Below are 12500 nucleotides of genomic sequence, written 5' to 3'. Positions count from 1 at the left end.
GTAAGAATAATAATGCATTTTATTATTTATGTGTTTGATTTTTATCATTAGGCCAACTTGCTTGGTGTGCTTTGCTTTCACATATGTATGTTAATTGCACACACACACGCACCCCCCCCCCCCACACACACACACACTCAAATGTAATTTCAACTTGAATTACTTTCTAATATCTGGTCGGGTTTATATTGGCTATCCACAGGTTCTTCACTGAAAGAATTTTGAAAAGCTTCCAACGAAAAGTATTTACAGTCGTTGTAATTTTATGTATTGCATGTTTTGAAAGAAGCTCAATTGCAACTAAATGTTAAGTTCTGCTTGTTTGTTAAAGCAGAAGTCAACCCAAACATATTTTTGAAAGAATATGTTTCATGCAGACCCACTAGTTGAAACATGGAATTCTGATTAATATTGTGTTTCTGGAATATGAGTTAAGTAATAAAATCCACCCGTTTTTAGCCAACTCCTGGGGCGGCCATTTTGTCACTTCTGTCGACTGAAAATGACATCACAGTTGCTCAGATCAATGACCAATCACGGCTCAGCTTCAGAAAACAGGTGATCCGTGATTGGACGTTATCTGGGCACTGAGGGTCTGCGGTGTTATTTTAAGTGGACAGAAGTGACAAAATGGCCGCCCCCTGAGATGGCTAAAAACAGCTGCATTTTGCTGATTTCATATTAATCATATTGCCTTGTTTCAACTAGTGGGCCTGCATAGACATATTCTTGAAAAAATATGTTTGGGTTGACTTACGCTTGAACAAAGAACCGTTTCATATTCAAATCCCTCTGCTTGTTTTTTTTTTGTTTTTTTTCTAACACTATTATTGATACTCTGTACACAGTACACAAATACACTATGCAGTATTTGCGCCATCACATGATCGGATCAGTGATCTGTGATTGATTTTTAAAATCCGCCTATTGGTGATCGGCCCCAAAAATCCTGATCGTGTCAAGTCTATTTTTTGTGTGTTCAATTTTCAACTCATTTCCACTTTTCCCGCTCTTACTAATATTAAGTAGTGCTGCATTCAAGGTTACTTGGAAGTCAGAGATGTTGCATTTCCAGATTCCCATCAATGTTCCAGATTAAGTGTCACGATCTGCGATTTTGTTGATTTTATTTGGATTTGTTTTGGTTTTGTTTCATTCTGTCATGTCTGTTTTGTGTCCCTTGTCTATTCATGGGTTGTCTACTCGTTAGGTTGTCATCTCCACCTGCCCTTGTCAACCCTGTTCCTTGTGTCTATCAATCAGGTCCCTCCAGCCACTCGTGTCTTGCCCAGGTGAGCCTCGTTGTCTCATCAATTTGTTTGTATTTAGTTTCAGTTGGTGGTGGTTTGTTGTTATTTCTGTCAAACGTCACGTAGCTTTAGTCATGTAGCTTTAGTTTGTTTGTTTTTGTTTTTTTCAAAATTATTTTATACTCGGGAGGGTGGTACCCTATCGCCCGCTAGTGACGAACCGCCACTGCTTCTAAGTCGGGTCACCCTTATGCTCAAGTGAAGTCACGCGTCAGGTTTTTACAATCCTGTTGTTCCTGCAGGATGTGAGGACCTAAAGAGGCCTCACAGAACGAGCAGAACTCCATGGTGAAGAAAGTCCACCAAGTCACCAGTGAGTATCCCTGAAGAACTGTCAGAGCTTGTCTTGAATGGGATGCGATTGGCATTTTGGGGTGTTGTGGTGCAGTGTCACAGCCCAAGCGGAACTTCACCTCTCAACTTGGGCACCACTGTATATTTAATTCTCTCACAAATGAATTGGAATGACTTTATTATAATGCAAACAGTGTACATACTGTACTGTGTGTGATTTTTGGAAGAGTGAAGAAAAAAAGTGCATTTGTTGGAGTCTGTGTTCTCTAGTGGAGTCCAATAAATGAAAAGCTTGTGTGATATCAAAAAGTATAAAAACAAGCACCCGTGCTGCTAGTTTGAAGCTGAGAAGGAAGCAAAGAAAAATATGACTCAACCCTTGCGGTGGTTATTTTTACGTCTTTGCTTCCATGCTGTTAATAATAATTCGTTCTGAAGAACATATCACCGCCTGTCACACACAACCTGAACAACCTGCTATCTCGGACTGTATACGTGGGAACTGGGAAGTGACTACTGTACATGATTAGTATGGTAGTGATCATCATAATTGGGGAAAGTGTTCATTTGTACACCTACCAGTAGGTGGGGCTGCCTAGAAATCAGTCGTGGGCGATTGCTTGTTTCATTTCACAAAAATACATAAGTCATATTAGACATTAAGTTCAGCTTTCATGGCCATAAAACTCACGAGCAAAATAAAGAGAATCGGAAAGAAGTGTTTGTAGTACAAATAAAATATGTAAGAGAACACTCATAAGAAGCTACACTGGGCCAAAAATCACTCCCAGACACTTACATAAGGACTAACTAAGTTCATGATGTCACTCATCGGGTCACACCCCTTAAAGGCAAGCACAACTCTGGTTGTTGTGACTTTTGGTGTGTCCTAATACAGTACCTAAAGAAATGAATTTCTCGACATCCTCATATTAACATCCGTTGGGAATTTTTTTCTTTATTAAAAACCATGGTAGACATTTTTCATTGGGAGGCATATTAAAGTTTTTGGGTTCTGTTGTAAAGTCCTGCTGTTTCTTTTTCGCATTCTGTTTGTTCTTTTTTACGTGTACTGAAAGTTCAACCAGTTTCTCCAATGTACGTTTTATTGCATGTTTTGCATGGGATTTCGTAAATGATGTTGCATTTTTTTTTTTTGTCGGGTGTTATGGCATCTTTTGGGTGCACAAGTTGTTGTCGTAATTTCTGATTTGGTTTTATTGCAGTGTGTATTTGGTATTTTCTTGACGCGTCGGATGGGTTCTGTGATTCCTCTGATGTGTGGAAGTGTTATGATGTCCTTGTTTTCACTGCCGATTGCTGGTTTTGTTTTTGTTTTTCTTGCTTTTTTTCCCCTGTTGGTTCTGTCTGGCTTGTTGTTTTCCTTTGTTGATGGCCCATCTGGGGTATTGGCAGAGTGTGAGTGTGTGCTGTATGTGGTTTTCTTCCTGCAAAAATCTGAAAAGTTGTAATTTTACAGGGGAGAAAAAAATGTAAGAAAAACATAATATCCATCCAATTTACAAGAAAAAGGACAGTATATTAACAAAATAAAATCACTATTATGAAAACAAAATAAAAATATAACAAGAACAGAGCTGGAATTTTATAAATAAGAATAAAAAAAATCATATGAAAAACAAGTGTATAAAAAAAGGTTGTAATTTTCTATGAAAAGTTTGAATTTTGAACTATATAGCAAAAAAAATGAGGAAAAGGACACATTTGTAAAGCTAAGATATGAAAGTCTGAATTTCACAAGTATTCACTCAGATTTTCGATTAAGGTAATACATTCAACATGTTGTCACCTGTGCCACAAAAAAGGTCATTATTGTCGTCTGTTATGATGTTAGTTCAGTTATATAGGGTTCTTACTGCGGAGAGTTTGTGTGCTGTGGGATGTTCTGACGTCCAGAGGAGATATTGATCTGTATGTGTGGGTTTCCTGTGTATTGTGATTTTTTTTAATTATTTATTTATTTAATTTTTTTTATACTGCCGTCTTCGTTGTGGTGAATATTTAAGTCTAAAAACGATATGGTCTTGTGTGCGTCTTCTTCATGTGTGAATTGTATGTTCCCGGTGTTGAGATGGTTGAAATAGGAAGATCATTGTCAAAACAAAAGAAACTTGAAACTCACTTAACGAATAAGAAGACAAGATTAACATTATTGGATTTGATAATATGATTTATAATTACACTGTGCAAAACAAGTTAATTTATTAGTGACAATTTATAAGTTTGACATTTCATGTGCTTCTTTAGACAACAAACTAGTTGCGTGCGAGTCAACCGCATCTCGGGTGATTCGAGCCAAGTCGTGCACTCAGTTGCTTCAAGACACGATAAATCAGCAATCAAAAGAATAAGCCCAACTCTGAATATTACAAGAACAAAGTCTGAGTTTTACAAGAGAAAAGCTATACGAAATTTTAAGATTAGTCAGAGTTAAAATTTTACGAGAAAAAACGTTTACCGGACGGATTAATTAACTCCATTTCAACTCAACTGCTTCAAAAAACAATGAATTACAATTAAATTCCATGCAACATAATTCTTAACAATCAGTTCATTGTTTATCATGCATGCATGCCTTGTTCCTCATATTGCTCCTAATGGACGACCAGTCCAGGGTGTCCAATCCAAGCCTTGAGACGGACGTGCTAACCAGTCGCCCACCGTGCCGCCCTCCCCTTACATCCTTAATAGAAAATCAGTATACCAATCCCAAATGTTTCCCTGGAAAGAATAAAGGGACATTTTCAAGCAAAAAATAAATCATTATCTGAGTATGATCTAGGCAGATGAAGAGGCGCATCTAACAATATACGTAAGAGTGGTAAGAAAACAAACCCCACAGTCCTCATTCGTGCTATTGAAGATTGATCAATGGATTAATACCTTCCTTCATTGGCTTAATAGTACCAGCACAACTCATGATGAAGAAAAAAATGAATCAAGAAAACATGCCCAGACATTGAAGGGAGTTTCCCCATTTTGATTTTGAGTAGGAATGAATGAATCCAGTCCTCAGTGGGTTTCTTTTGATCAGCCTTTTTATCCCGATTTGCAGATTTTCAACTGGAATGCTGAATTTGATCAATTTCCCGAACGTTTGACTGAATTTGTCAAAGCAACGTGCGCAGAAATGTGAAGGAGAACGCGTGAACGTGCGCGTGCATGTCTGTGTGTCACTGTGTCCGCGTGACGTTCATTCATCTGTTTATGCTTTCAGTAATTAGCGAGGCGGCATCCTGAATACAGTTGTCAGGCAGCTTCTGGCTCTGTCACTAAGCCACCACTCAGAGGACCACACACACACACCCCCACACCCCCCCACACACACACGCACACCCACACACACACACACACACACACATAGACAAAACAAGTTCATAGTGTTCCAGCTACTTTCGCTCCCCTTTCCCTCAGAGCTGGAACACCTTTGTTATCAGGGACAGGGACACCGAAGAATAATAAAAAGAAAGGGGCGCAGGAGCCGGGCAGAGCGTTTTAGGAACTGTAATCGTACACTTCCCTGCGCTCTCCTTGCAAGTAAAAAGACAATATTGTTGTGGAATGTCTTCTCTCCTCATTGTGTGCATTGTTTATGAATGTCTCAGTTGGTGTGAACCTGACAAGTGTATTTTAGTGTTTATTGAATTGCGTAGTTACGTGTGATGTCATCACGCAATGTGTGTGCGTTGCGCCATGTAAATGTGAGCTCTGCATGTTATACTGCTGTGCTCCATAGCTGATTAAAAAAGCTTATCGTTCTCTACCTGCGTCATCATTCCTAGCGGCCTGAAACAACGGTAGGAGATATAACAAAAGTTGAGAAGAGGACGTCTGAACCTACGGCGGTGTTTTCCCTGAGTTTCTGCGGCTCGCGGAGCTCCGAATCCAGGTTATAGACGTTGCCATTCCCCGGGGACCACGCAGTTTCGCGAGGAGGACTTTGTAAAAGTTTGCATGGTGCGCAGAGGAGACGAGAGCGACGTAAGGTGAAAAGTGTTTTGAAGCCACAGTGTGACAGTTTGGAAGAAAACTGTGAAACAAGTGGCAAGCTGATTAACCAGACGCAATATGGCGGGAGTTATCGGCTCGGTCGGGCCCTTCGAAGAGGACGTGGAGCTAGTACAGGGAAAGTTTTGGCTATTTTGTTCAAGCTAATGGTATTTAAAATGAAAGGAAAGTACCTACGTTTTTGAGTGTGATAGGTCCAAAGACATTTGCCTTGCTGCGTAATCTGGTACAACCAGCAACACCAGGCAGTAAAACGTATGAAGAAATAGTGGGTGTTCTCACTGGACATTTTTCACCCAAGCCTCTTGTCATTGCTGAAAGATTTAGATTTCACAAGCGCAATCAAGAAGAACGGAAGTCTGTAACTGTGTTCGTGGCAGCCTTGAGAAAGCTATCTGAACATTACCAGTTCAAAGAGGTGTTAAATGACGCACTAAGGGACAGACTAGTGTGTGGATTAAGAAATTAAGCAGCACAGAAAAAGTTGCTAACTGAAAGCCCTTCTGACATGGCATATACAGGACATAAGATGCACATTAAAGAGACGGTAGGATGGCCTTGTTTTCACTAACAAGTTCATTTTATATATTTTTTGATCAGGAAAATGAAAAGAGTTGCCATTTTCTATTTTATCAACAAATTTGGGAGAAATTAGGAAATAAGTGACTCCATGAATAACGCCCCTTGTTAATGAGGAGAATGCCCCCTAGGATTAACCTCGCCGTGGCTTATTTATATGAGAATGAGGAAATGTGGAAGTCAGGATTTAGGCTGGAACGAGCGCACACTGCTTCTTTGCTTTAAAAAAAAAAAAAAAAAAAAAAACACTGCTTCTTTGCTTTAAAAAAAAAAAAAATGCTTCTTTGCTGATCACGGTTAGGACGGGCGAGGCATTAAACGCCAGTCAGGATATTTACAGCGACTGAAGTGGGAATGAGTCGACGTGCACATTTATTTGGATGAGGAATGGCCCCAGTTTTTCGACTTACAACGCGCCGTCCAATTTGGAAGGTATCAGCCGAAATGGCACGTTCCAATGCAGCCACACTCACTGTGCAGTCAGCCTCGCTGGAACTTTTTATTTGCTGTTCGATGAGGGTCACTCTCACGCTGCTTCACTCAGGCAGAAGGTGGCGGCTGCAAGCCAGCAAGCAGGGACACTGCACGCGACTGCTTGCGAGGCGACATGAAGACACAGGCTCATCTTCACCTCCACACGCTGGGCGGACAGTAAGGAGCTAATGTTGTTGTGCTAACGCCTTTTGTTTTAACGGCCTGAAGCTAGTTGTTGCTATTAGCCGTCCCAATCCTTCCTTTAGCCGGGGAGGGAAGAGGAGGGATCCAATCTGCCTGCTGCTGCTGCAAGCCGCGGTCTCCCTCCTGAGAGCTGACACTAGTTTACAAAAAAGTAATACATATCTGATAAATCTTTTGGTACTCATGTCAAAATATCATATACATTGTTGTAAATTCCGTGGATGAAAGCCATGCTTTATTTACTTTTATAATTAATTCAGACAGTACATTTGTTCTATTGAATATTCTAACAATCTAAAGGCTCTGAAAACAATGGAAATTTGCATCCATTTAAATGTGTTTATGAAAACTTTTATGCCCCTAAAATGTTGTAGCATAACCTTTTTCTATCTTTTTTTAATGATTATTTTGCCGTTAGTCTAAATATTCAGAGAAATAATTAACAGTTATTTTGTCTGACTGTTTTATTTATTCTTGTATTTGTACTAGTTAGTACAATTGTTCCGTATTGAGAAATTTTGTAACATCTAATTACCAATAAAAAATTTTTTTTTAAAAAGGAACATAATTTAATGCTGCTGACATCTAGTGGTGTAAGAGCATACAATCTTTCACAACACTTCACTTAAAGTTACCCGGATGTGTGGCAGTGAGGTTTGAATTTTAACTCCTCGAACTGAATGTGAGCTTTTGCGACATTGAATTTTTAGTGAGTTGCAAATTTCTTTGAGGATTTAAAAACGCATTTTACAGTCTTAAATTCAGTTTCAAGTTTATTAGGAAACAGTTCTTAACAAAAAAATTCAAATTCAGATCAAACAATTCAGATTAAAATTAAAAAATAAATATGCAATTTATGTAATTCAATAATTCAGTTTTCCAATTCAATAATTTAGTTTTCAATTCAAATATTCAAGTCAAGCAATTCAGATTCAGTTTCTAGTGGCACAAATATCAGCCCATATACATGTGCTAAATAGAGTTGATGTTGAAAATTGGTCAGAAAGTCAAGCAACATTTTGTTGTTATGAGAGAAGTATTTTCTGATTCACTTCATAAAAAAATGAAAAAGAATAAACTACTGACGAGAAAAGTTCGAGTTTGACTTTTTTTTCCCTTTCAATACAATTACTTCCAAAATAATTACTTCAGGCAGCACGGTGATCGACTGGTTAGCACGCCCGCCTCACAGTTCAGAGGTTGTGGGTTCGATCCAGGCTCCGGCCTCCCTCTGTGGAGTTTGCATGTTCTGCCTGTGCCTGCGTGGGTTTTCTCCGGGTGTTCCGGTTTCCTCGCACATTCCAAAAACATGCATGGTAAGTTGATTGGACTCTCTAAATTGCCCCTAGGTGTGATTGTGAGTGCGGATGTTTGTCTTTGTGTGCCCTGCGATTGGCTGGCAACCAATTAGGGTGTCACCCGCCCGACCCTTGTGAGGAGAAGCGGTATAGATAATGGTTGGATGGATAATTACTTCACATTTATATAATAGCCATAATAAAGATTTTCTGTGTAAAAGAAAAGTTATGGCAGTTGGTTTATGTTTTTTTTTAAAAAAGCATAATAATGGTCATCAATGCTTGTTTGTTTATTTGTGGAACAAAAATACATGATGAAAATAAATTAAATTGTGTTGAATTGTTAAATAACAGGTGGTTCCATCATGCAAAATAGATTATTTTGAATTTAAAGTTTAATTAGGTTGCTTTATTTTGGGGCTTCGGTAGGACGATCTTTTTTGACCCATAGGACAAGGGGAGTAAACAGAATGGTAAGATCACACAATCGAGCTGTTTTACTATCCACTGCTTGTTGCAGACAAACTTAAAGGGACGATGGCCACGTTTTCACTAACAAGTTCATTTTATATATTTTTTGATCAGGAAAATGAAAAGAGTTGTCATTTTCTATTTTATCAATAAATTTGGGAGAAATTAGGACATAAGTGACTCTGAATAACGCCCCTTGTTAATGGGCAGAATGGCCGCGCCCCCACCGTAATATCCTTGTTCGGCCGGGATGAACCAATTCCAAAATCTCCATTGGAAATCATTGTACTTTCATTACTTATAACGTCCAAAAACGGCGATCAATTGGCACCAAAATTTATGTGGACATGTCTACTAATGCCCACTTCAATATATCAAAAGTATTAACCTCTCCGTGGCTGATTTATATGAGAAGGAGGAAATGTGGAAGTCAGCAGAGGTACATAGGCTGGAACCAGCACACTGCTTCTTTGCTTGAAAAAAAAAAAACACTGCATTTTTGCTGATCACGGTTAGGACGGGCGGGGCATTAAACACCAGTCAGGATATTTACAGAGACTGAAGTGGAAATGAGACGTGCATATTTTTTTGGATGAGGAATGCCCCAGATTTTCGGCTTACAACGCGCCGTCCAATTTGGAAGGTAACAGCCGAAATGGCACGTTCCAATGCGGCCACACTCTCGGCTGTGCAGTGCACTCGCTGGAACCTTTCGTTTGCTGTTCGATGAGGGCTTTTGTCACTCTCAAGCCGCTTCACTCGGGCTGAAGGGGGCTGCAAGCAAAAAGCAAAGACACCGCGCGCGACTGCTTGCGAGGCGACATGAAGACACAGGCTCATCTTCACCTCCACACACTGGGCGGACAGTAAGGAGCTAATGTTGTTGTGCTAATGCCTTTTGTTTTAACGGCCTGAAGCTAGTTGTTGTTAAACTTCCACTGTCCCAATCCGACCTTTAACCAGGGAGGAAAGCGGGGGGCTCCAATCTGCCCGCTGCTGCTGCAAGACACGTCTCTCTCCCTCCTGAGACACGAGTTTAGCGTCGGTAAATGTCCGAAATATAACAGTCTGAGTTCGTGTGCGCATTCATGCTCTTGTCCGCTTCAGCTTGTGAAAGTGGAGGAGCAATTGCCATGGTATTTTTGATTTTGTGGAGGAGATCATGATGAGATCACGTTTTATGTCAATAAATCCAAACTACTGCGCAGAACACTTTTATACTTTCACAGGTTGAAGTGGACAATAGTACTAATGTGCATTTGCATTTTGGTGGCGATCGGTCACCGTTTTGGACAACAGAACTGTCAAAGCGAGCAATATTACCACGCATGCCTTCCTCGCGTGACGTAGACCGCTGAGACCGAAAACATAACATAAGCCACGCCCGTTTTGGGGGCGGGGAAATTTGTCGTAAACCTAATCACAAAAAAAGACCTTAAATCTCTGCAGAGTCTTTTGAGGTGGGCATTTTAGTACTAATGTCATTTGTACATGCAAACCTATTATATAAGTGCCAATGTTAAGCTCGCCCAAGTGTCCCTTTACCAGAGAAGTGGTTCAATTTGCAGTCATACGTAGGGTGTGGGAGTTCTACTGTAGTTAAACAGCGCCCACGCGTGGCTGACGGCTGTATTACATCAGCAGGCGCTCCTCATCAAAGCGCAGTAACACCGTGTACAACCAACCTATTTATTATCTGGGTATAGGGACACAGCAGGGATAGCTCTGTGTGCTGTTCTCTCGCTTCTTCTTCACGAATACACGCAACCATACACATATAAATAATCCCCCAAACTACCTCAAAACGTTGACAATTGATCAACGGCTTCAAAACAGTGGCGCTGGGTATGACCGTAAAGGGCGATGCCTTCTGAGATTTGACCAGAAATACGCCACACCACTCCGTGCATATAGTCCATTGCCCTCCCCCTGTGGTAATGATATGCCCCAGCAGCAGAGAATGATGTGATGTAGGATGGAGTTATCGTTAAAAATCTATTTGAAAGTTCATGCTCATATTTCCTTTCAAGTGGAATAAAACAATGGATGATATATTTGCTTGTTTGGTTTAATCGTTGAATATTTCATTTAATACAATCCAAACTAGAAACATATATTCAATTTTCTTAATTTTTTCAGGATGACTGGACAAACTTTGATTTCACATTCACTGTCCAGGAGAAATTTATCACGTAAACAGAAGATAAAAAAAGCCTTTGATTAACAAAAAGACTGAATGCATGTAAACTAAAACATGATCATGTAGAACACACACTTCTCTAAATCAACATTTATCAAGCAAAAAATTTAGAAGAACAAAAATATATGAAAATAGAAACAATATAAAAGGAACTTGGGTTACACTGAATAGCTTCAACAAACCTCCAAAATCAACATAAACTGCCTATTTCATTGATTTAAAAAAAAAGACTCACAGTTTGATTATTTGTATTGAATGCAGAATTGTATGTACACTTTCCCACATTCCCATCAAAAGTCAACGTTTTTTCACAGTCCATGTAATCAATCAAGAAGTTACTTAATATGGAAATCACAAAATCATTGTACCTAGCGCATACATTGTTTGAAAACGGACCAACAGTGGTAACTGGTAAAAAAAAAAAAAAGGGTTAAAAAAGCAGGATTTTAGTAGATACAGAGAAGAGGATAAAATAAAAAAAGATGTTACATTGAATAAAACAATGCAGATTTTGCAAATAATTATCACATTAAATTCTTTAGCTCAGGGGTGCTCACACTTTTTCAGCATGCGAGCTACTAATAAAATGACCACGCCAAAATTATCTACTTTCTGGGTGGAGTAAGTTTTGCATATTTGTAGTGGGTAGGCGACAAGTTTAAAAAAAATGGCTTAACTAAGTATGGCCTGAGGTTTATTTTAGTTGGGCCCACTATCGGCCCTTGTGCGTGTGACGTGCTCGCGAGGTGGCCAAAATTCATCTCAGCCTACTCGGTGAAAGGTTTATTTTTAGGCTTCTTTCTACTCGCTCCACTTCGGCGCGAGCGACAACTGCTGTTATAGGGATAGTGGTATTGCCCTCCGGCCAGGACCCCCGCCCCCTCTTGTAATGGTATGCCCTAGTTGCAGGTGGGAGGCGCGGGTTACGTTGCATGACAATGAGGAAATACAAACATGCTTGAGCTGTCTCACATGTTTCGATGACAGTTTCACACACGGAGAGGGATGCACCACGCAGCTTGTTGCTGCAAAGTAAGCATAAGCAAGCTACTCACCCACGTTCCTCCTTAACCGCCACCTTCCAGCTCGTTTTCGCAATAAAATTAAATGCAGTAAATGCAAAACAACTTGTGTCCACGAGTATATTGCTGACTCAACTCAACTGACGTTGGCACATCAAGGTGGAGTTCATGCATTTCTTCTGGCGTTCACTACTTCCGGAAATACGACATAGCAAACTTGCTGTGTATAGGGGTTTGCTGGTACGCTTTTATTTTGAAGGCCGGGAAGGAGTGGAAGTGGAAAATAAATAAGTCACTTATTGACTGCCGTTTCTGGCGGTCTGTTGAACCCAAATAATTATACAATACGAAAAAAAACAACCCCGGGGCTCGCAATGGTTGACTGAGTTATCTTTGTTGTGGTTGAATTCGTGTTTTGCAGAGTTATGTTGTTTCCGAACCTGTTGAATGCGTCGCACGGCTCCCTGGATGGGAGGAGGAGCGGAGGACGAAGGAGAGAGAGTGTGAGACTGGGTGGATTGAATAGTTGTGTTGGCGTCGGCAACGGCCCACAGTAGCCGGCTGAATTAATAAAAACGCGTTCATTGAAGTACGACTGATGGCGTATCATTGCGAGACG

The 12500-nt window shown here is 40.1% G+C and overlaps 1 protein-coding gene across 6 annotated transcripts in view; it reads left to right on the top strand.

The window, feature by feature from the left end:
• Positions 1-9805, top strand: part of LOC147127771 (uncharacterized) — a 48501-nt gene extending 38696 nt beyond the window's left edge. For 3 of the 6 annotated variants that reach the window (XR_015084172.1, XR_015084171.1, XM_086020358.1), the window contains 2 exons: positions 1211-1292; positions 1553-9805. Coding sequence is in view for 1 of the 6 variants with exons in the window: in XM_086020358.1 (XP_085876484.1) it covers positions 1211-1292; positions 1553-1559 (89 nt within the window). In the remaining 5 variants the exon portion in view is untranslated. The remainder of the gene's footprint in view (positions 1-1210; positions 1293-1552) is intronic. The other 3 variants (XR_015084170.1, XR_015084169.1, XR_015084173.1) reach the window with 3 other exon arrangements.
• Positions 9806-12500: the final 2695 nt, after the last annotated feature.

This window comes from Filicampus tigris, chromosome 21 (assembly GCF_054856515.1).
Source record: "Filicampus tigris isolate MCC_2025a chromosome 21, RoL_Ftig_1.0, whole genome shotgun sequence".
Lineage (NCBI taxonomy): Eukaryota > Metazoa > Chordata > Actinopteri > Syngnathiformes > Syngnathidae > Filicampus > Filicampus tigris.
Note: the sequence above shows the minus strand (reverse complement) of the source record. Positions and strands in the feature narration are given on the sequence as shown.